General features: G+C 34.9%; 1 protein-coding gene across 1 annotated transcript; it reads right to left on the reverse strand.

Annotated features, from left to right (window-relative positions):
* Window positions 1-613: 613 nt before the first annotated feature.
* Window positions 614-25,460, reverse strand: LOC111054881 (neurotactin-like). Its single transcript, XM_039424742.1, has 9 exons — window positions 25,306-25,460; window positions 23,604-23,742; window positions 19,315-19,450; window positions 17,690-17,933; window positions 12,070-12,399; window positions 9,554-9,697; window positions 7,604-7,784; window positions 4,878-5,125; window positions 614-1,514 (listed from the first exon to the last, which is right to left on the reverse strand). Exons 1-9 carry the CDS (start codon window positions 25,402-25,404, stop codon window positions 1,239-1,241), a joined length of 1,797 nt encoding a protein of 598 aa, XP_039280676.1. The 5' UTR covers window positions 25,405-25,460; the 3' UTR covers window positions 614-1,238.
* Window positions 25,461-26,688: the final 1,228 nt, after the last annotated feature.

Consider the following 26,688-nt stretch of genomic DNA (forward strand, 5'->3'; position numbering starts at 1 on the left):
TCTATTTGGTATTACAGTATATTTATTATATTCGAAATTAGTAATAGACACCCACTTCACTACTTGATATCTTGTAATATCAGTCATTCCATAATCGATTAAAATGCAATATTTAATGTAACGGAATAAAAATTTGGATCTTGATTACATTGACACTTCACAAATCAATTTTTGTGAACATAACATGATATAATGCTTCAAGTATGACAGATTTATCTCCTTCTCCAGTTACTTTTTGGACAAATCAAATAATATATCTCTTCTCTTACCAACATCGAACATGATTCGTCAATTATGAAATATTCAAACTATCCTCTTCCAGTAGGTTCAAAATCAATTTGAAACTTGTCATTAAAATATGGTAGATCAAGTATAACAGAGAGATTAATCAATAATTCATAGAAAAAAACATTTCCAACACATTTTCATCCTTCTCTGCAACTGCTTTAAAAATCAATTGAATAGTAAAATCACCATTAAAACATGATAGATCAAATTGTATAATAGACTTGAAAAGTTCTAGACACTTTGTTGCTTACAAACAACTCGAAGATGAAGTAAAATCGATCGTCAGAGAACTCCTTTCCTTACTCATTTAAAAGCTTTACAAACAAATAGTACACTTACCATTAAAACATGACACATCAAGTTGTTTAGTAGACTTGAACAAATTCGGTTGCTTCACAAACAACTCAAGTAGATCAAGTGAAATAAATCTTCAACGAACTCTCTCTTTCCTTCCACCTTCAAAGGCTTTACAAATCGATAATGAACTTACCATAGATCATAATTATTATAGATAGACTTATCATAGATTTTCCTTTTTCTTCTAACACAAGATGTTCTCTTTCATAATCTCAACCTCACTGTGTCTTCTATGATAGACTTATTATTATGTGTTCCTTCTCCTTGTCCCCAACCTGTGTTGGTATATTAAGAAAGAGTATCATATGAGGAAGAATATCATAATTCTTTTTGACTTATTATTATGTGTTCCTTCTCCTTGTCCCCAACCTGTGTTGGTATATTAAGAAAGCGTATCATATGAGGGAGAATATCATAATTCTTTTTCAAATACATAGAATGAGATTGAGTTATCTTGAAGCCAAATTGCTCGTCATCCGAATTTAGTGGACCTGGGTTGGTACGGTTACGGTATATTAAGAAGAATGTCATCTGAGAATTCTTTTTCAAATAGATAGAACGAGATTGGGTTAGGTAGAAGCCACATTGCTCGCCTAGTGGACGCGGGCGTATTTGGGCACAATATCCTTGCTGACCCAATAGTCGCAGTTTGGATACTCGATGGCGGGCAGAGGGTCTTGGCCCAGCATAATGAGTCGGTTCTGGCTGGCGTCCGAGGGAATCGTGTCGAATGTGCCGTGTGCAACGTACCGATAGAACATCTGCTGAATGGAGGTGACGTAGCGACGCTCCTCGGGCGTGCGCGTCGGGTAGTGGCCCAGGATTGCTTTGATATCCGCGTCAGGATCGACCATGTCATCGTCGTGGGTCTGCAACCAGAAATATTTATTCTATCGTTTCACTTATTGATTCACAATATATGTTATATTATATTCAATAGATTTATAATTATACTAGCCGTCAGGCTCGCTTCGCTCGCCATATCCGTCTAGCCAGGGGGCTCCGCCCCCTGGACCCCCGACTGGATCGTCCAATGATGAGATCAGCAGGCTCGCTTCGCTCGCCTGCATTTTTCATTTGGGCATTTTTATCATATGTTAGGACAATCCAGTCGGGGGTCCAGACTAAACGGCTGGCTAAACGGATATGGCGAGCGAAGCGAGCCTGACTGCTAGTAATATAATATTCCCAGGATTGAAGTAGCAGTGCCCAATCAATTTTTCCGCGATAAATGCATTTAAATCTTCAACTTGGTGCCAACATAACAAAGTCAACTCAACTTAATGCCAACCTGACAAAATTATTAATTTAGTTGCCAGTTAACAACTGTTTCGAAGAGGTACTCTATCTAGATTATAGTTCTATAGTAACATATGATATGGAAATTTCAATTATAATTAAGAGATTGGGAGAAGAAGAATATACATGCTAAAAGACGAACTTTAAACCCTTAAAAACAACCCTTAGAGTTAAAATATTGCCAAGAGATTTCTTAGTGCGCCTCTAAAGGGCCAACTGAACATACCTACTAAATTTGAACGTTTTTGGTCCGGTAGATTTTTAGTTATGCGAGTGAGTGAGTGAGTGAGTGAGTGAGTGAGTGAGTCAGTCAGTCAGTCAGTCAGTGAGTGAGTGCCATTTGGCTTTTATATAGACTATATAGATATTTTTCATACAACAATAATACTCATTGCATATGATGGACACGTGTTTCGGATGGACACGTTAAGCCGTCGGTCCCGGCTGCCTAAAAAGCAGTCGTTAGATCATGTCAGAGTCCCTGAAATTGATCAGTTGCGACCTGAAAACTCTGACACCAGACCTGAGCCAGCCAGGTCACTCGATATTATTATTATTGTATATTTACTAATTATAGATTAATTAATAGTAGTAAGGCCTTAAGCCATGTCCACATGAACAAATGTTCGACATACATGTTTGTTGAGGAGCTCAGGGACAAACATTTGAAAAAGTTTGGACAATCATTGTTTGTCTAAATCAGTCAATTATTGTTTTCATTTTAAATCGGACTTTTTGCGACTCCCACCAGCGGTCAAAGACTTTTCTTTTGCTGGTGGTGCCCGAAACAATTTTTAGTTTTTAGTTCACGGTACCGTAGTTAATTTTTATTTTATTTTCTTGTAATAAGTGTTGATTTATTAACCTTGGTTTGTTGCATAGTTAAATTCTGGCAATAAAGAATTGAAATTGAAAATTGAAATTGTCAAACAAAAATTACAGTTTTCCAAACATTTTCAGTGTTTACAGCTGTTAAACAAACCCACGATAAGCATAAGTTTTTATGATGCATTGTTGGCGAGTTATAAGCCCTTAAAGAGCAAAACATTGGATAAAAACCTGTTATCTTAACAATTACACTCCTTCAAGAGCGAATATCTCGGTAACTATTGGGAATATCACAAAATTCCACTAAACAAAAAGTGTAGAGAATTTATCAAGCTTTTTTTGAATAGTTAGTTATGTCTATTGAACGCATTGTTCTCAAGATATGAACGTGGAAGCAAAACGCTGAAAAATGCAACTTTTAAACCACCCTCATCCCCTTAGCACAGGGGGTATGGGTGGGGACTTTTGATATGTTTACCTCCTTAGTACCCTTAACAGAGCTGTGGGGTTAAAAATTGTCTTCCCAACTTTTTCCTTTCAAATTTTTTGGGCATTCATTGCCTGGACTAATATTAATTTAAACTTTGAATCGAAAAAACGTTTGTAGTGGAAACACTTACTTTTCAGCATTGACGACGTTCCGACTTGTTGTTGGTCATTTTCAGACTGAAGAACTTGACTCTTGCTTCGAGGTTGTTACTGGTATGGAGTGTTGGTGGTTACTGGTATGGTTTCGGTGTTGTATGGGACACTCCATACCCAGTAACAACTTGAAGCAAAAGAAAATTTCCTCAGTCCGAAGATGACCAACAACAGGTCTTAACGTCGTCACTGCTAAAAAGTAAGTGCTTCCACATCAAACGTTTTAAGGGCCGGTTTCCGAGCTCGGGATTTAGCTAAGTTCTAGACTTTAAACAGCTGGAGTCAGAAAATTGGCTTTCCGAAACGAGGCATAATCGTAGTAATTGTCATAGTCACTTTTAAATCGAATTTCGAAAAAATATAAGATTAAACCCAAAATAAAATAAAGAGAAAATAGTGAAAAGTTTCAATAATTTTGAATTATTTAGGAATGTTTAATTTCGTCAAGGGAAAATTTTTCCAATTATAGAAATGAGAAAATAAAGATTGCCATAAAAACAGCCCCGTTTTGGAAAGCCAATTTTCTGACTCCAGCTGTTTAAAATCTATAACTTAGCTAAATCCCGAGCTCGAATCCGGCCCTAAAAGTTCAAATTTAAGCTGCGTTTAGACCAAAGTTACTAACAAAATGTTAATAACTCAATCCTTATAGATTCTATTAGATTGAACATAACTTATTTATTTATTTATTTGTTGATATAATTACAAATCATATAAATGAATATGATCGGGATAGAACAACAGGCATAGCCAAAACTATTCTGTTCCCAAATTTTGATAAATAATAAAATGTCCGAAAAATAGGTTATGTCTTACTGAGGAAAGTTAAAGTTCAAAGTTCTGTCCAAAAATATATATGAGCTAGAAATTTTGAATTTAGAATAATTAAAATACCAAATTTTAGTCAAATATTGCACTTAATATCACCGCACTTTGAATAAATTAAGTTATTTCAGAAAATTTTGAAGCCAAAAATATACACACAACTTTCCACTAGGCACAGCTGTTACTGTTTTTTATACTTATCATACATACATATGATGAACTTGTGTGTTTGTCAACTTCCGTTCAATCTAATAGAATCTATAAGGATTAAGTTATTTACATTTTGTTAATAACTTTGGTGTTAACCCAGCTTAATAGTGAATAAAATTTCTGAATTGAGTGTAAACTCTTACTTTTTAACGAGTAAGTTTTCTCAGTATGAAGATGACCAACAACAGGACATAACGTCGTCACAGCTAAAAAGAAATTGTTTTCACTTTGAAAGTGTTTCTAAATCAAAGATCCTTTCTACTATTAATTTGAACATGAAGTGTAAACAAATACTTTTTAACAACGATTCAGTTTTCTAAGTCTGAAGACCAACTGGTCGAAACATCGTCACTACTAAAAAGTTAACAAAGATTACATGATCTTCAAGCATTTTTTAGCAAGGAATATTAAATTAAAGGAAGAGTCACCTGAGTAACAACGTAGAAGCCGGCACCCTGTATCTGCTTGGCGACTGTGAGGAGGGGACAAACGGTGCGAATGTCGGAAACCATGGCGGCCAGACCCGGGTAGGTGGTGTTGTAGCGACGCAGCGCCTCCTCAGCCAATCCCAGGCCGGACAGCACACTGCTCCGCACCATCAGAGCCACATCCTCAACGTTCCACTCCGCGCTCTTGCGCTTCAGATCCAAGCTGGCTTCAGCGTGCGCCGTTGTTCCTGAAAACCACAAACACTGAGTAATATTTTCAAATTAGAATAGAATAGAACAGAATTTATTGCTTCTCATAAACAACAGTACAATATTAAAAGAAAAAACAAAACAAAAATATTAAGTGATTATCCATATTTATAAAATGCTATGGCTCAAAAATATAACAATGTAAGAATACAAACAAATATTTCTCATTTAAACATCGCCAAATGCAGTCATAATAATAATATAACCAAAAGTCATTAGCCACATTTTCCAACTACTTATGCTCATAAAAAAACTAATATCAAAAATAGAAAAATTCATATTTCTAAAAAAAAAAACGAAACAGTACAATATAATATACCTAACATTTCTTTGTTACACAATTTTACTGCTAAATAATTAGCCTTCTATACTGTATGGTACAAGAAACAATAATAAGGTACCCCTGTGATGAAAATTGTGTTGGGGTTACCAAACTTGATTAACAAATATAAGAGTGAGTCAAGCCCGATACTCACTTAATCACAAAAAAATTTCCTTTTGAAAAAAATAACAGGAAAATAAATCTTGAAAAAAATAAATATAAAGTGCCATTAGCCCAATGATCTGATCCAATTCTCAATATCAACTATGCTCATGAGAAATTGCTTGATATAATTTTCTAATAAACGTTTTGACCTCAAAATTTCCTCAGTTGGTTTAATTTTATTCCACATTTTTGGAGCTAAGTAAACAAATGATTTTTTGTATGCCTCTGTATATGGTCTTGGTATTACAGTGTTCTGGGTGTTCCGCAATCTTTGAGAATAACGTTAACCCTCCTATCTTTATCGGCTTCCACTGCCATATAACGTGGACCCAACTGTACTTATCAGTAGGGACTATACTCGTTCAATAACTGAATTTACAGATGGAGGCAATCAATCATCATCATCATGTTCTTACAAGGATTAGGCTCTATTAGCCTGTACCGGCATCCATTTCTTTCTTGGTCTTCCTATGCCTCGCTTTCCTTCGGGTTTGTACTCCCATGCTAATATTGGCAGCCTATTGGATGGCATTCTGAGTAAATAATAAGACCAATTTTCCCCGATATTTCTTCATAATATCCAATAGCGGTTCTACAATCAGTTCAGCTCTTCAATCAATCAATCAATCAATAACCTTATTCTATATTAGAAACTGTAATTCATCAGTATTTGGGAGAGATACAGTTTTGGGCTATTCCTGTTGTCTTTTCCCAATCAAATTATTGTATAATTGACCGAAGCGAAGCTGAGGTCTTAGTTTCGACTCGATCGGCCTTTGTCTGTTTGTTTGTTTGTACCGCAGTTATTGTCCGATTTGGATGAAATTTGGTATACAAGTTCTTTGAAACAAGGCGCAGAAACGTATGTGTAACGATTTTTGATAAGACCTCCGGTTTTAATATAAATTGTGCCGCTCTAAAATGTGCTGTATTGAATGAATGGTATCGTTAGAATGCTGTCGATAGAGGACAAGAGTTGTCAGCGGTACACCTTGAAACGTCTGAGTCGCTCCAAATCATACTGTATTTATTAATTGAAGAAAACTTCTCACTTGATTGCACCATTTCTTCCCTTTTCAACACGATATTTCCCTGTTTCATAGATGAATAGTTTCTAGACCTACCGAACCGGCCGGAGACATCACAGCTTAGTTAGTTAGCTCTTGTTTTCGTTTTAGTATGAGATCGGAAACCGACTTGTGAGCATAAACGTTCTGCATAGGCATAACCAGCCGCCATAACATTGAATCCACTTTTCATGAAAAACATTATTAGCAGCCTCCTGTCATTGTCACCAACAAACCCATCTTATTTAGAATCATTTTCCGTCTCACTATCGTCTGTGAGACGATTCTTCGTCTGAATTGCCTACTGCATATTCCATTTTTCTATCAGTTGACCGATTTCTTATAATTGATTGTATGAAAAGTTGTAATATTGTGGATATGGGGAGTGGGGACAATATGAAGGTACTTCCTTGAGAGACATTTATAAGTCCGGTGTCCCTGAAAACAATGTCTTTAGCACTTTCAATGAAGAAAATAATTGATGACATGGATAAATCTTCACAATATACTGTACTTTCTTAATGGCCCTTATTAGTTGTAGGCAGTACCCTCTCATGAGCGAGGTCTACTGTTCGCAGAAGTACTAGTATAATTAATTGTCAATATAAGAAATAAACTAATTTTGCCCTCTCAGTAAAGAGGCAGTACCCTCTCATGAGCGAGGTCTACTGTTCGCAGAACTACTAGTATAATTAATTGTCAATATAAGAAATAAACTAATTTTGCCCTCTCAGTAAAAGAGGCAGTACCCTCTCATGAGCGAGGTCTACTGTTCGCAGAACTACTAGTATAATTAATTGTCAATATAAGAAATAAACTAATTTTGCCTTGGTTTGTGCTTGTGACAGAATGACATGAACAGATTCGATGATGTGTAACTATATGAACGGATGCGCTCTCACCGAAAACGAGTTGTATCTTGAGCGGTTCCTTGGCCCAGACGTGACTCGGATGCTCCTTGATGATTTTCCCGTCGGTCACCAGCCATTGGTGGACAGCGGTCATGTTCTCCTCAGCGGTGGGCAGTTCGGCCGCCTTGTACCACCATTCCAACGGCACCTGGTCGGTCAGCTCTTCCATGTCCTGCAATCATTTCAAACAACAATCGAATTTACAAGATTGAACAAAATTAATTGACGTCCCTATAGTGAGGTCCACGTTATAGTGGCAATATTTGATCAACAGTGGTGCTGCTATCAACATTGAAAAAAATTCTATATACCAAGAAGATGGCAACTCTCTTCAACATATTTCAATCATCACTCACTGAAATTTCAGCTATTTTAGACGCATAGTATTCATGTGAGGCTGGCCTCTAACGACCTCTAACTGGCCTCAAAAGTCAGAAGTCATGCATGATGAACATGTGTGTAGACACATGTTGTGTCATCACAGCAAAAGGTTTTTTTGAGGTTATTCTCCAACAATATTTTTTGAGGTTAGGTATTTGAATCTTCTATTTTTTGTCTTCATGTTTCCTTCACTAGCTTAAATTATTTTTGTATAATTATGATTTGTGATATTTCATTGGTTTATCTATTGTTGACCGAACGTAGTGAGGTCTATGTTTCAACTCGATTTGCTTCTGTCTGTTTGTATGTAACGCGATTACGCCCAAACGCGTTGATAGAATTCGATGAGATTTGGCAGGAATATTCTTTTTTTAACTGCGCGTCGATGTATACACAAGGTTTTTTGAAATTTTGCATTTTAAGGATAATATGAAAAGAAAAGGAATTCCTTCATACTCTGATATAACTATATATATATAATTTACTCTGAAGATAGGGTTAATAAGACTAGAATTATTCAAAATCAATCAGCTGACAAGTGAATTAAACAGATGTCTGGAGACTTGACACTGGAGAGCGACACAAAAATGTTTTTAAGAGTGAATTATGATTCAACTGTAAATTTTGATTCAACTGAATCACTAGAACAGGTGACATCAGATACTTGTGGATGAGAAAACTGCGTGAGGTCTACTGTTCACAGAAATTCATAAATACTAGTTATTGGTTGTTTATTTCATGTTAGAAGTATAGAACAACAAACAACTGTTTTTCATTCAAAGCCTCTCGCTGATTACAAAACATGCATGATAAACATGTGTGTACACAGTGAAAAGTACAATACAAATGTGTGTACACACATGTTCATTATGCATGACACACAATCATGTTCATCGTGTCCTAAGGCCCGCCGCAAAGTGGACCCACGTTAATCCACGAAAATCAACCCACGCCGTGGGATGTTTTGTAAACCATTGCTATAGAATTATTCATAATCAATCAGTTGACAAGTGGATTATTCATTGCATGTATTACAGAGATGTCTGGAGAAGCCTAGTCATGTTTACAAAACATCCCACGGCGTGGGTTGCTTTTCGTGGATTAGCGTGTGTCTACTTTGCGGCGTGCCTTAGGCTAGGTACACACCAGTTAGTCAAGACAAGACAAGACATGATCAGACACGTTCAGTCACAATACTTCACATTGTTGCTTATGAAGACATGTATAATTGCAATGTCTAATCAGTGTAAGTTGCGTCATAAGCAGCTATGTGAAGTATTGTGACTAAACGTGTCTGATCATGTCTTGTCTTGACTAACTGGTGTGTGCCTAGCCTTACAGTCGTTTGACTAAGTCAATTTTGGGTGGAGCAACTGCTCACATTGATTGCAATAAAATTGTCAATTACATAGAGCAATAATTCAATAATTGTGTTATCTCCCTTTTATACATCATGGACCATCGATTGCTCGATATGCTCATGTATTTTCTTTGTATTGGATGAATTGAGAATAAATTTGTTTGTGAAAGATTAATTTATTGCTAAAATTGCAGACTTACTTGATCGAGGAGACACTTGAGAGATCCATAATGATCGCACTTCAATTTCTCCAGATATTGTCGGTTTCTGTTCTCAGAGTCCATGAGTGGTTCGTCAGGAAAGACTGCAGATCCACTCGACAGCCAAGCACGGGCAAATAGTTTCTGCAAAATATAACACATGTCAAATGTCAATCATTTTATGTATTTTTCAGTGATTTATTTATTGTTACTGATTTATTTTCTGTTTGCAAACTGTTCAATTTGTTTTGACTGTTCATCTCGTTAGTGAGCAATTTCAGGTAAGGTGAACTCGACGAATGTTCGTGTGGCAGCTCATGAATCAGGGTGTGATCACACTGAATGCGTATAATTATGTGCAAGTGACGTCCAATCAAAATCTGTGCATGAGCCGAAAAACAAAAAATCTGGTGTGGACAACATTTTGGCCATTTTAGCGGCCATCTTGGATTGCATTTGATCGAAATTGTTCGTGTCGGATCCTTATAGTGTAAGGACCTTACGTTCCAAATTTCAAGTCATTCCGTGAGAGATATCGTGTACACAGACGCACATACACTCATACACTATAATATATACCCAGACCAATACCCAAAAACTACTTTTTCGGACTCAGGGACCTTGAAACGTATAGAAATTTAGAAATTGGGGTACCTTAATTTTTTTCGGAAAGCAATACTTTCCTTACCTATGGTGATAGGGCAAGGAAAGTAAAAATGGAAAGTGCCATTCAAACAGGTAGTGAGTTGCATGTAGCTCATTACACTGAACGCAACCAGCAAGTGCACACGTTAAGTGCGAGTCTTACTATTGATCTTTCCTGATTTTGTTTTTCATCTGCATGTTTGATCATGCACATATATGCATGATCATGCATTCAATGTGATCACACCATAAGAGTGGATTTCACCAGGACTAAACGCTCCGTTAGAGGTAGCGTAAACTTCAGTTAGTTAGTAACTGACAAAATCGGATTTCACCACACGCCGTTAGAGCTACTTCTGACTAACTTGTCTTCAAAGAATTAACCGCCTAATCTTGGCCAGTTAACTTCTGTAATCTCTCGTTAAGGCAATATGACGGAGGTTTGTTTACTGTTGAGTCGAAAATAAACTGTTCTATGTTTATATTGATATGAATAATTATAGATTTCAGCATTATTTAAATTTGATATCAATGATGGAACTGTATCCAGGAACGAATATTTGTTATCTATTCTATTTGTTGATACGAAAACATGACCTATATTTGTTGTTGGTTATCCATCTTGTTTCCACTATTATTATCACTATTAAATTTTATAAAACTTTAAAGTGAAAAAGCACTCCGTTTCGTGCTGGTATTGTACATTTTCAAGCCAAACAGGAACATGAAGAGTTCCACAGGAAGAGTTCCTGTTTGGCTTGAAAATGTGCAATACCAGCAAGAAACGGACGTCGCCACATCAAATAATGTGAGTGCTTTTTCACTTTAAAGTTTTATAAAATTTAATAGTGATGACCTATATTATCAATGACCAACAACTAACTTAAATGAATAATAAAACTATGTTCAATAAACTCATTCACGTTCAAAATATATGTGAATTTGAGTTCCTGTAATTCATTTAACATTGCACGAATCAACTCCTTCAATATTTTGCATTACTATATTTCAAAAAAAACCTATTCTGTATCGCTGTATCTGTATTCTTTTCTGTCGATTTCTCTATTATTCCAATTAGTGTCTTGCCTGAGGAAACATGTCTGTGGGTAGATGACACAAGCTGATAAGTCATGATTTGTAAATTTTCAGGAGAGCAATTTGAAAGTTTGGCATAGCTGCAAAAATTAGCTATCATAATTTTTATTACACTATTATAATCAGCTGATCTTTGACTATTTGAATATGAAATATCAAGGAATAAAACATTATTTATTTAAATGAACTATTGAGAATTTTTGCAAGTTAAGTCAGAGATATCATGTTTTGCCATCTGCCAAATGTTTCAAATCACAATGTAACAGTATAGGAAATATCTTAAAAATCGATTATTTAAAAATTTGAATATATTTTTTAACAATTAACTGATATTATTTACAAGTATTGATCAAATTAGCCAAACTTGAACTGTTTGCAGAGTTGTATGGGTTATGTAGTTCTCAATGTAGGTTATTAATTTTCAGATTTTATAATAGCCTACCAGTACATACACTTATCAAATTTTGCCATCTTTTGATAATTGGATTATAATACAAACCGGTAGAAGTGTTGAGATATATGCACTTATCAATATTTATCAACTTAGGGATTAGAAGAAAAGCTTGAGCAAAGGCCTATATCTCAGCTATTTACAGAGATAAAACATATCTAGTTATACCATCTTATAGATCTAATTTTTCTGAACACAACCATATGCATAACTCAATATGGTCAAAAATGTGACTTATCAACTTGTGTCATCTACCCACAAATGTGATATAGGCTAAACAGCATATTATTTGTGAGACAATTGGATTGTGAATTGGTTTTCGTACCTCAGGCTTGCGTATAGCAGTGAGCGCCGCGACCAGCGTCGCACCTCCGCGATGCGCCAACACAGTGACCTGCTGGCGATCACCTCCAAAGTGCTCGGCGTTGAGCTGCACCCATTTTAGTGCGGCGATTAAGTCGTGCAGGCCGTAGTTGCCGGAAGTGGGCGGATGCGTGGCCGTGGTGAGCGGTCGCGCCGCCAGGAAGCCGAGTGGCCCGAGGCGGAAGTTGGGTCGCACCAGCACCAGCTCCTTGTTGCGGGCGATGCGCGGCGACGCCACCGCTTGGCCCGGTGAACCGCCTGCCAGTGTGTCGCTGCCTACTAGTACCACTACCTGCAAACGACAAATAGACAATATACTATAAAAATTAAAAATTAAATACTTAGGTATAATTATAGATCAAAACTTGAAATGGAATGCACATATACTTCACCTTTGCTAAAAATTGAAATATCTGACTTATATTTTCTACAAAATCAATAAAATTAAACATCCAAGTATTATTAGAAACATTTATTTTGCTTATGCACACTCTTTATTTCAATATGGCATTGAGGCATGGGGGGCAGCTCAGGATACTCACTTCAATAAACTTTTTGTTCTACAGAAACATATTATCAGAGCAGCCCTGGGAAGACCGAGAATGTACCCTAGTAGACTACTATTTAAAGAAAGTGATTTACCAACATTGAGACAAACATACGTAACTAACGCAATTCTGTACATTAATAAAAACAAAGACAAATTCACTACTCGTAATACACCATATCAAATACGCCCAAATGTTTTCAATACCTACAATAACCTATTCACTAGACTTACATCTTGCAAACACCAATTGTCCTTCTATTGCCATAGAATAATAAATTGTCTACCTGAAAAATTCATTCTAAATAGAATTACTAAGTGTTTAATTTATGAAATAAGAGAGTGGGTATGTAGGAAAGTTTACTTCGGACTTGAGATTTCAGAATATTAATTGACTTTTTGTTCTAGTGCTTACATTGTTATATTGTATATACATTTATATTGCATATTGTTTCTTCTGGTACTAATTAAATTGTCTTAGACATCCATCCTAATTACCTTCAACATTTTTGAACTCTCTTCCAGAGCTCAAGCATTAGCTTTTCTGGGAGAGCCCATTATTTCAATATTAAAATAAAAGAAAACATTCGTTGAATATGTTTTTAAATTAGTTTAGATTATAATTAGGTATACCATTATAAGAATGTTTTTGTTTCACTTGTTTGTAAAAAAAAGAATGGCAATAAATTGATTTGAATTGAATATAGTGAGGTCCACGTTATGATGACAGTGGAGAAAGATGGGAGAAAAACGTTGCCGATCCTCTCTGTCTTGTCAATGCCTTCTATAGACGGTAGCTGATACAGGTTTATTGATGTAATATTAACGGTTCATTCTCGTTTAAAATAATCAATTATTAGCGAAAAATTATATTTTTCAATAATTTCATAATGAAATAGCCGTCAGACTAGCTTCGCTCGCCATATCCGTCTAGTCAGGGGGCTCCGCCCCCTAGACCCCCGACTGGATCATCCAAAAATGAGATCAGCGGGCTCGCTTCGCTCGCCAAAAACGCTAGTGAAAACACCTTTTACTATATCGGCGTATCTTTGGGAACAAAATTCTTCCACCACAAGTGTACTGATTTTTTAAAAATATATTTCAATCAATTATTGAAGAAGGTGAGAAAACGCAGAAAAGTTGTGAAAAACGTTGGAAAAAAGCTGATTTTGGGCGTATCTTTGATGAAATATTGAAGTCACCTCATCACAAAATTTTTAGACCCAAGCTAAACCTCTGTACCAAATTTGAATATTTTCTGTCGATTACTTGATAAAAGAACAGAGAAAACGCCAAAAAAATACCGCTAATTTTGTTCGTATCTTTAGCGTTATTTCAAATTCTTTCTAACCCTAGCTGAGCTTCTGTACTAAATTTGAACATTTTCTGCTAATAAAACGCTGGAAAACCGCAGAATTTGGGCGTATCTTTGGAAATTTTTCCAAATCCGTTCTTAGTGCGCCTCTAAAGGACTAACTGGATCTACCAAATTTGAACGTTTTTGGTCCGGTAGATTTTTAGTTCTGCGAGTGAGTGAGTGAGTGCCATTTTGATTTTATATATATAGATTTTCATTATAAAGATGAAATATTTAGTTTATTAATTATTAATTCTACATTGTTGAAAGACGATCTGGCAACAGAGCAAAGCAAGAAAGAGATAGCGCTATCGTCTTTGTTGAATGATAGACAAGGATAGCAATACCATTGCTAATCAAACACTGCCATTATAACATGGACCTCACTAAGGCACTACTACCTTCAACCGACAAGTAGACAGTAATAATGAACAATACAAATAGACTAAGAGACCAAAAATCATGAAAATAATTTAGAGAATCAAAATACCCACTAGAAATATCTGACACAAGATTTTCAACAATACAGTCATAGGACAGAACATGTTCTAAATATAATACACGCTACAGGAAATGTAAACAATAAGAAACATGAGAATTATGAGCTGAAACCTCTTTTGAAAATTCAACTTATAAGTTTCAAATACCATACTCTCTGCTCTTGTTCAAAAGAATCACAGAAAAAGACCATACCACAAGCTGCGAACAAACTTTATGCCTCCTACCCCAATGACATTTTATTTTTATTTTTTTATTTATTTATTTATTCCTTGAAAAAGCATTACAATAATTCACAATTTAGAAATATAACAACAAAATGAATCAATAGGAAATACAAATAAACATAAGGAACTACTTCCCCAAAAGAGCAAGCTCGAGCTTGGGGAAGGAGCAGCCGTACTTTGACTACTTACTTATTATTAATTAACATTACAGTATATACATTAACAACTAAAATCAAATCCTTTCAATAAACAAGATAAATCAGTGATGCTATAATAGATCAATAGATTTACATACAATATGTGTTAGAATGCAACAAAATTTGTAAATAATAAATTATAATAATGACCTGATATTGCCTAGCCCAGTGTATAACATGATATAAGATGTGGTACAAAATGAAATCTATTCAATTGGAATAATTACTATACTAATGTAATCCAGAAATTCTCGGCACTATCCCAGCCATGAGAGCTAACCAGATACTTTTTCAAATGTAGTCCAAAGTTTTTTAGGGCGAGTAAACCTCTCAAATTACTTGGAAGAATATTAAAAAATAATGGAGATAAATATATGAAGCTACGCTGACCAGCAGTAGTCAATAATCTAGGAACAGTAACCAGACCTGACTCCTCCCGTCTTGTAATAGCACAATCCGTTCTATTAATGAAATGAAAAAGTGATAGCTTCTTATAATATAATATGATGTGTTTCAGGTATATCTGTCTAATCGGTAGAACTGAAAATTCCAAAAAAGCCAATCTTGTTGAATACATTCTATTCTTTTTCAGAATAATTTTTAATATTAAATTTTGTATTGTTTTTACTGGTTTTAGAACATTTGTATATGCACCACCCCAACCCACAATACCATATTGGAGCAATGACTGTGCCAGTGCATAATACACTATCTTCATGACTTTCATAGGCAAAACAGAACGTAATTTCACAAATAAATAAATAAGTTTTCTAGATCGTGTAGTAAGCTGCGACAAATGTACATCCCACTTTAAATGCTGATCAACCATTACTTCAAGATATCTGATACTGCTAACCTTCTCTATTTTATTACAATTAACTGAACACCCTAAATCTACATGACTAAGACAATTTGGAGAATGCAAAACAAGTGACATATTAACTGGCTGATTCTGTATATTCAAGGAAAAAGAGATGTATTTTGTTTTGGACAAATTCAGAGTCAGTTTACTTCTATCAAGCCATTTTTTTACTTCTCCCAGTCCCCTAGCAGCTGAGTCATATGTGCTAGCCCAGTTTTCTTCATGAAAAATTAAAACTGCATCGTCTGCAAATGACAATATTTTCCCATTGATTAAATTAAGGTTACAAAAGTCATTAATATAGATCAGGAAGAGGCAAGGTCCAATCACTGTTCCCTGCGGGATTCCCATTTTAACAGATTTATATTCATTAACAGTGTTATTGACTCTAACACATTGTTGCCTATTCTTTAAATAACTGCAAAACCATCCCTCCAAAACATTAGAAGTGAATTTGGAATACTTCAAAATTTATGGAGAACAGGAAAAACTGGGTGGAATCCATGACGTGTTTGAATAAATTATAAAACATGAATAGAAGTTTACTTTCTCAAATCTTGAAGTAGCTGTTAGAATATTTTTCCAAGTAGAGCAGTCACCAACTGCTCTGCAGAGAGAGGATCTTCCGCAGAAGAATCGTCTGAAGAATATTAAGAGGTCTACAGTTTTGTGTTTGAAAAACGTGATCTTGTAATCTCTTGTTATTCACTTCATAAGATATAAGTAACATAGATTATTTGATTTACATTAAAGTAATAAGGTAGGCGCCAGTAGAACATTTGCCCAGGGCGTCATTCAGCTAAGCCCGGGGCCTGGTTGGTACTCTGTATGTAAGGCTTTGATCAGTGCGGAAAATACCAGTTTTGTCTCATTAATTTTTTACTTTCCTTGCCCTATTACCATAGGTAAGGAAAGTATTGCTTTCCGAAAAAAATTAAGGTACCCTAACTTCTAAATTTCTATACGTTTCAAGGTCCCCTGAGTCCAAAAAGTGGTTTTTGGGTATTGGTCTGTATGTGTGTGTGTGTGTGTGTGTGTGTGTGTGTGTGTGTGTGTGTGTGTGTGTGTGTGTACACGATATCTCATCTCTCAATTAAAGGAATGATTTGAAACTTGGAACTTAAGGTCCTTACAATATAAGGATCCGACACGAACAATTTAGATCAAATGCAATTCAAGATGGCGGCTAAAATTGCGAGGATGTTGTCAAAAAAAGGGTTTTTCGAGATTTTCTCGAGTACAGCTCCAACGATTTTGATCAAATTCATACCTAAAATAGTCATTAATAAGCTCTATCAACTGCCACAAGTCCCATATCTGTGAAAATTTTAGGAGCTCCGCCCCATCTATGCAAAGTTTGATTTTAGATTCCCAATTATCAGGCTTCAGATATAATTCAAACAAAAAATTTCGAGTGGAAAAGATTGAGCATGAAAATCTCTACAATTAATGTTCAGTAACATTTCAACCTGAAATTGAAAATAAGCACGAACTTCGAGAAAATGCGATTATCCAATTACAAACTGTTGGCAACTGTTGATTCTATTAAATGATTCACTATGAAGAGATAGCAGACCTCGTATGTCTCCAGCGTTATTGTCCTGTCACCAGCTGGCTCAGATCTTTGTTTATAAAGTAGACTTGAGATGCGCGTGAACACTAGCGTCAGGTGATCAATTTTCATAACGACAAGGAAAGTTGTGTGAGTGCGCCACACCAGATTTTGTTGTCTCTCCTTCCAATAAACAGACACTGTAGGACATATCGATAACTATGAGATCAATATTTATTTATCGATAACTATAACATCGATATTTTTATCGATAATTATGATATCGATATTCATTTAACCATAATATCGATAACTATAATATCGATAATTGTTTGTACATACCGGCAGGGGCGAGTGATACCGCACATATGGCGTGAACACGTCGAGGGTGAGACAGTCCTCCGCCCCGTTGACGGATGCGTTGTTGTAGCGTTGCCAGCAGTGCGCCGACGAGTTGTGGGCGCGAAACGTGTCGTTCCAGCACGTGTTCAGGTCGAACGCCTTGGGTGGCTTCCAGCGCAACTCGTCGACTGGCGGCAGAGCGTACGGAATGCCTCTGAACGCGAACACACCTTCTTCCAGCATTCTACAACACAACAATCATCAGTTCAAAAATGAATGAATAATTATTTATTACATCAATAGCAAAATTACAACATTCATTCACTTTATTCATTCATTTATATAACAAGTACATTATCAAAATGATAGGGAGAGAAAAAATAAGGTAGACTTGTGCTATTCCTCTCCAAAATCTAGATAACACCTAGTCCGAATTAGGTATTGTAGTTATTCAATTCACAAAATTTTCAGTCCTCAAGTATTTTTTCACAAAGTAGATTTTCAAATTTATATGCTTCAAAACTAAACATAGAAGAAATATTTTACATTATTATAGCTAGAATAGGAAATATTCACATATTAAAAATATAATTTATATAAATAGAGGGTTACAGCTTTATGCCAAAACAAGTCTCAGTGAGAATCGTTTGTCTACACAAACAGAAATTGAATTGATAAGAAAGAAATGAGAAAAATAACAATTGTAAAATAACACCATAGTACCCTTTTTGAGATCTTGTTTCAAAAGAAATAAGATATAATTAAATTTAGTTTCGATTTATGAAAAAATATTATAGAACCCTTTATTTTTGAAGTTTTATTATAAAATAACAGATTAAAAACACAAATTAAAACAACTAGTTTCGATGTTTCACATAATCTTCAGGGGCTTCAAGGTCTGTGATGGGTCTATTATCAAGAAAATGGTCATACTCTCCAACTATTATAGAACAATTGAGAAAGGATGAAGGAAGAAATATTGCCACCTCTATAAACAATGGGACAACCCTTTCCGATCCCATAAACATGTTGCATTTTCTACCTTTAGGTAGAAAACACAGTTGGACCCACCAGAAGCCTCAAAGCCTCTTCAGGTTTTAAAAATATATTTCAAATAGACGTTTTACTAGTTTTAATTCGTGTTTTAAATCTGTTAATTTATAATAAAAACTTTTCAAAAGAAGGGTACTATAATATTATTTAATAAATAAAAATAAGTAGCCCTAAATACATACATTTTAACTAGTTTCGATTGAGATAATATAGACAGGCGAACAGTCTTAGCATCTACTACCAATTTTTCATAAGCAATAAGAGATCATTCAAATCAAATTGAGTTTTATACACAAAATCATTACAAATACAGTAAGTGTATGAATAATAAAAAACACTAGTGAACTTTCCCCACATAGACAAGTCTGTGTGTGGGGAAAGACACCATTATTTTTAGAACTCGTGGCTGGAGCTTAAGGCTTCTTTTTCCAGTCACGCCAAAAACTATTGTATTTTAATGATTATTTTTATTTGTAAAAATATTTATTGTATTTGGCGGAATAAATGTTGATATTTTAATGATAACAATAAGTTTTGAGTATATGGGACAATACTATTAATGTAAAACTCACCCTTCAACATTTCCACAGCTGGTGACGGCCTTGACATATTTTCCGTTGTAGATTGGAGCATTGGTCGGAGGCCGGGAACCTCCAAAGAACAGCAGAGACACCAGGATGAAAACTATCATGAACAGGAACACGAGTACTGCAAGAGAAAATAAAACAAACTGAACATTACACAGGTAAAAGAAATGGTTGTCAATGAGATCAAGTAGTAATCAATAAGCCAACGTACTTTCTTTAATATCACTATATAATAGGCCTCAAGTTATGAAACATATTATATCCTACAACTATATTATCATTCAGTAATGTAGTGGTTCTCTAAGTATGGGGCGTGACCCCCAAGAGGGGCGCGATGAATGCTCAGGGGCGGGGGGCACAAAGCTTTGTTGGAAAATAATTTAAATTTACTTCTAAAATAATTACGATAAGCAATCATTATACTTTTAAAATTCTACTTAAAAATATTTTAATGAGAACTTGAATGGTTTGGCATGGATTCAAAACCCATTCAAATTCTCAATCAATGAGTACTCCCTCAACATGATAGCAAATGAAAGCCTCATTGATCTCCAAGGTGACTATTGGGCTTAAAATGAAGTTTGAAGAATATTCTCTCACATCCTTCTGGATTGGTGTGCAAAAGGAACACCCAATTTTGAGTGAAAGGGCATTGAAGATATTGACTCCATTTGCGACAGCTTATTCGTGTGAAACTGGGTATTCTTCTCTAGCTGCCATGAAAAGTAAATTTACATCAAGACTGGATGTGACCCAGGAACTTAGAGTAGCATAATCAGAGCTGATACCTTTTTCAACAAACTCTGTGCGAAAAAAACAAACTCATCCTTCATATTGAAGCTCTTTATATTGTTAATTGCTATGAAAAATAAAAGTAACAACTATGTACTATAGTAGCTATAGTACCTGAATAAATTATAATTGTTTGTATAGAATTTGTTGTTATACGCTTATACATGTAGGGGGGCCCGGCTTACAGCTGAATTATGCAGGGGGGGCTCGAAGTGAAAAGTTTGAGAACCACTGCAGTAATGGATAAAATAGGACACACGAATAAGTAGCACAGACAATAAAGTTCGAGAAATGATTATTGAAAAATTAAAAAAAGAATAGAAAAATAAAAAGAAAACACACTGATATTGTCAATACCATACCACTATATATTAAAAAAAAACACACTTTGCATGTCAGTTCCTACTACGTCATTTGAGTATAATATTTATCACAAAAAATATATTCTGTTCTCTCATCATTATCCCTCTCACTCATTACCCACGCACAAGCCTAAGAGCTTATGTGAGCATCACCCTCAGTATTATTATTGAATATCCATCACAGAAGCAATCAGAGAAATAAACATCTCTCATCATTATCCCTCTCACTCATTACCCACGCACAAGCCTAAGAGCTTATGTGAGCATCACCCTCAGTATTATTATTGAATATCCATCACAGAAGCAATCAGAGAAATAAACATCAATGCAAAGGACAATAAACGAATGTAAAACTAAGGTCCATTCAGGCGTATGTCAAAAATACAACAGAAGTCGATAATTTAGGCTGATAAAATTTTTGTTCATCAAATTAAATTGTAAGAGTTCATGATCAAATTATTTGAAAATGTATTGTTTTATACTCTTGTCATAATATTTGGTGATATTTGAAGGTATTACATCCATTCTCGTTTCACAGTCCTTTGATTTAAGATAATGTTTTTTTTTTTTTTGTAATCAGCATCCTCTCTCAAATCAATGTATTCCTTATTGGAGTGATTCAAAAGCAAAGTAGCTGGAATATGTATTGTTTTATATATACTCTTGTCATAATATATGGTAGTAGTTGAAGGCATTCCACTCATTCTCACTGTTACAGAGTCTTTTTATAGTCTGTGATAAAAGATATTGGACTTTTTTGCATTCAGCTTCACATCTGAAATTCAATGTTTCACCTATTGGAAGATATGATCAAAGTATCTGAAAAATGTAACGTTTTTATACTCTTGTCAAAATATTTTGTAGTAAATGAAGGGATTCAACCCATACTCACGGTTACAGTGTCCTTAAATGGTATATGATAAAGGATATTGCATTTTTTGTACATGACAGCCTCACTCAAAAACAATGTGTAGGAGGGCTTCACTAACAAAGTAGTTTTGAAAATACAGTAGAACCTCTGTATGACGAAGTCGATCGCTGTAGAGAGGTATTCGTTATCGAGAGGTTGTTCTGTCAAGAAAACTGGCATGATCTTATGGATATTATAATATATCACGGGCAGTAATTAAATGAATATGGTACATAAAACATAACATCGAGAACGTAGAGTGACATTTTGGGAAATTTCACACATTTTTCAAAATTGAAATGTATGACAAGCAAATGATGGGAGGATGGGGAAATCCAGCATTCTCGTTCCTTCATTCATAAATGGCGAGTTCTAACAATTGAAATGTTCGACAGAAGCAAGGATGAGAAAGTCCAGTCGTTTACCTGCCTGCTCTACGAATGAATTCTTAGAACTCTACATTTCCAGTAACTTGCATTCAATTTCCGACATGTGTTTCAACCTGTATTGACTGTCTACCACCCTCATGTGTTTCAACCTGTATTGACTGTCTACCACTCTATCTTCTTCCTACCTGAATTGCCATTATTTTCAGTCTATTGACCATTTGCTGAAACTAAACAATTCCTTGAAAATGACTGTCTGGTTCCTATACACACTACATTTTGTATGTTGAAGTGAAGAGAAAACTTTGTTGCTGAGAGGTCCGAAATTCGGTAAATAGAGGTAAATAAGCAGCCAAAACTCTAAAATGTCATGGAACCAGGTAAAAATTCGTTGTGTAGAGGATTTCGTTAAGTGGAGGTTCGTTATAGAGAGGTTCGATTGTTTATTGTTTTATACTCTTGTTATAATATTTGGTGATAGTTGAAGGGATTCCACCCATACTCGCGGTTACAGTGTCCTTCAATAGTCTGTGATAAGAGATATTGGACTTTTTTGCAATCAGCTACACATCTGAAATTCAATGTATCACCTATTGGAAGGGTTCATAATCAAAGTATCTGAAAAATGTATCGTTCTATACTCTTGTCATAATATTTGTTAGTATTGGTAGTGATTCCATCCATTCTCACAGTTACAGTGTCCTTTAATAGTCTGTGATTTAAGTTATTGATTTTTTTGTATTCAGCAGCCTCTCTCAGATCAATGTGTTCTTTATTAGAGGGACTCAAAAGCAAAGTAGATGGAATATGTATTATTTCATACTCTTGTCATAATATATGCTGGTAGTATTTAAAGGCTTTCCACTGATTCTCACTGTGACAGTGTCCTTCAATAGTCTGTGATAAGATATATAGCATCTTTTTGCAATCAGCTTCACATCTTAAATTCGATGTATTACCTATTGGGAGGGTTTATGATCAAAGTATCTGGAAAATGTTCTGTTTTATAAGTGCATGTTCGAATCATCCTTTCTCAAATTCGAACCTTTCCTTAAAATCTTGTTTCAACGTGTAAAGAGAGAAACAGAAAATGAATAATTACTCACTCTTATTTTCAGTGCTACTTAAAGTATTGAAAGACAATGAATAGTGTAAATACACAATTGAAAATGGCTCTTGAAGAGTTGAAACTATTTGTGTTGTGATTAAATGAAAGGGTACCTTGTAAAATGAATTGTATTACTGTATTTGAAAAATCTAATTCACTTACAGTTCATTTACTGTATTATTTGTAAGACTCAGTAATGTAATTTATTATATGTGTGTACAGTTGCTGAAAAACTTGATTTTATATTTTGTCGTACTGTAGCCTATTCAATATTTGACTTTGCCTATTGTTTTAAGAGTTTAACAGCAATAAAATCATATTTATGTTACATATGGAAATTACTGAGATATTGCAATTATTCAAATGCTAATGAATTAATTATTATTATTTAACGAAAATACAAATTAAATGCCGTGATTCACCCGGAAGACTTCTGCTACTGCAAATATTGACAACAGGGTAAACAGCTTGATGGAAATTCGATGAGCGCTACTATTCAAAAATTATTTGTCGGCCCGGTTCCCGGGATCTAGGATAGTAGCGCTCATCGAATTTCCATCAAGCTGTTTATCCTGTTGTCAATATTTGCAGTAGCAGAAGTCTTCGGGGTGAATTACAGCATTTAATTTGGATTTTAGTTTAATAATAATAAATATTAATTTTATTTATTTATCCTATTGTGTTAGAAGAGAATAGATTAGTATTGAGCTACTGACCTATGACTCCAAGCGTCTGATACTCGGTGATTCTCTGGACAATGGCCGACCGTCTACAGCACTCGGGAATGTCCCACTTGGAATGCTCTTCGTCTTCGTCGCTCAAAGCTGGCTTCTCTGTTTCAAATCCACCATTATTCTGAAAAAAAAATTATTGAGCTATTACTAACAATGTCAAGAGAGTATCACTGCTCAACACTAGAATAATAATTGAAGAAAAATTACCTATTATTGAGGATCTTAGGAAAAAACTAAAGAATCTGAACTTATAAGAATTAAATTAGAAAACTTGAAAGAATCTTAGAAGAATAGATCGATTATTGAACAATAAATACCCCTAATTCTATCTTTGATATGTGATAAATTAGAATTCAGTAATTCTAACCTAATTCTTGCTATAGTGAGATTCACTGTCAGCATTCCATATAATTAGCATCGGTGCATCCCTTTCAATTAATTCTGACAGATTACAATGAATCTCACAGTAGGATAAAGTATCTGCGATATTTCAAGCGGCCACTTCACTGCCACGCAATTGCTGCTTATCTAATTGTACGTGAGTAAAGTGAATACGTGTTATCAGATGGGCACAGATAAAATTGTCGGTCCCGGCTGAACTATGACAATCATAAGGCCCATTGACGGCTTAATTCAGGTGAGGTGGGACCTTCCCGCAAAGGACTCCCCACCAACAAAAAGTCATACGAATTTACTTTTCAATTTTTTTTCAAGAAACGCTTTCACCTTATTTCAAGCAGCAATTTCCAAATTTACAGTTAATTTTTAATCATAGATCAAGATTAACCTTTTTTTCCTCTCCCAATCATTGCTTTATTTGTAACCAATGATACCCAAGTGTTTTTGGGAAATTTAAGAATATGCTCAAAGTGCCTAGAATTGAATTTTCATCATAAGAGAATTGCTTCATCTGATTTCAAGCTATAATTCAAAATTAAAAAAAGGACAATAATTGATCATGATTTTAGGCAATAATTCATAATTTTGAAACTTTACAGTAGCCTACAGTAAATCCTTCATTTCATACCAAGTAGACATTGGATTGATTAACACTGGATTGACTGTAAAAAGTTGAAGAATTTCAAATAATATATTTTTTATCGCAGATGACGCCCACATGAGCTTTTAGCTAGAGCGTGGGATATTTTATGACATTATAATACTTCCATGCCTAAAGCGGGATTCGAACCCACGACCAGGTAGCGCTAGCAGACCGAAGGGTTCAACGCCTTAGTCGTCTCGGATATCCTCGCTATCCTTTCAAGAATTTACTGTAGATTTCTGAAATGTTCAGTAAATTTTCCATAATAGACCATGAGTCTGGAATTGAATCAGAGGATTTGAAAAAATGCTGAAGTCCAAACAGTATCTTCAAGATAACGGCTCCATCTCATTTCAATAGTCATCATCATCATCTTCACATCAGTGATTAGGTTTATTAATTAACCTGTTCCGGTACCCATCTCTTTCTTGGCCTCCCTACATCTCTTTTTCCAGTAGGTCTATGGAGTAGTTTTGGACTTCAAGTGGCATTCTATTCAAATGACTGCACCAGTTGCGTCTCTCAATAATAATTGGAAAATAATCTATAATATTGACCAGTTGTCTGGAATTTAATTGGAGGATTGGAACAAGTTTACTAATTCCGAATAATTTGTTTGAAGAAACTAGTATAGTTGCTTACGTCAGTTCCGATGTCCAGTTTGACAGTTTCCATTTCGGCTTCATCCTTCTTCTCATCGTCCACCTTGTGTGATCCGTTGCTGTCATCGAGTGTCTCCATGGACGCCAGACCCGCCTGGGGGCCCGGAGTTCCTCCCCTGCCGTCCTCAACATCCCTGTCCTAGAATACAGGACACAAAATTGAAATTTATTCATAAAACTGACAACATACAAACAAACTGAATGTACTATTCTAGAAAACTATTAGTACACTAGAATAAACCAATGTACCTATAATACATTGTATTCTAGTATTCTAGGTACCTTGAAATAAACTGATATAGAAACATCATAATATTTATTATTTTCAAATTTAATAAATCTATACAGAATGTCCCACGAATGGTGTAACATCCAAAGACCATAGATTCTACATGAAAATTGTCTTTTTTTCTTTAGGGCTACTCTTGAATATAAATACAAATATAAATCCAAGTACCCGTTTTAAAATTGTATACTCACAACATGTTTCCGATATATGATGCCATTATCTAGTGAATGGATAATAAATGAAATAAATACTAATATATGATCAAAAATAAGAAGCTTGTAATAGTATTTATTTAATGTCATTTTCTTTATTTTCCAATCACTTGAAAATGGCATCATATAGCCGAAACATGGTGTGAGTAAACAATTTTGAAAAGGGTACTTAGATTTATATTTTTATTTATATTCTACATGCAACCTGTAACAAAAATGTTCTTATATCGACCTTAGTTTTCGAGATATATTGTTTTTTTAATTTTTTTTTTAAAACGTCAATAACTAGAAAACCACCCGTCAACATTTAATCCTAAGGATATGGTTGGGATGGAGAAGATATTTCCAAAAATATAAATAATAACTTGTTCATTAGCTTGACGTTTTTAAACTTTTTATGAAGGTTCAAACTGTTTGAAATTTGGCTTTCAACTTGACGAATTTACGTACTTTCTTCAACTTTGAGCGCACATAAAAAGTTCAAAAACATTCATATTGATCGACATCTTAAGCGTATCAAGCAATACGTATCAAACAAATATAACAAGCACTAATTAAAAACGTTCAATCAAGGTAATAATAGAAATTATCACCGCGATAGAATAAAGAAATGGGCTTCCAGTGAATCATGTCTAATTCATTTATAATTGATGCATTCATGTTTGATAATTGTTCACATGAAATTCATTAATATCAAAGTAGAGTGACACAACTGTAAGATATCGTCCTTTTAATGTTGAGAACCATGAGAAAGTACAAATTTTAAGGCTGAGATATTAAAATATTCATCCAACATTCCTTTAAAATTCGATCCCTTACAACAATCAATGTTAAAATTAACTCTACAGGTTTAAATCACAGC

The sequence above is a fragment of the Nilaparvata lugens genome, chromosome 3, assembly GCF_014356525.2.
Source record: "Nilaparvata lugens isolate BPH chromosome 3, ASM1435652v1, whole genome shotgun sequence".
Classification (NCBI taxonomy): Eukaryota; Metazoa; Arthropoda; class Insecta; order Hemiptera; family Delphacidae; genus Nilaparvata; species Nilaparvata lugens.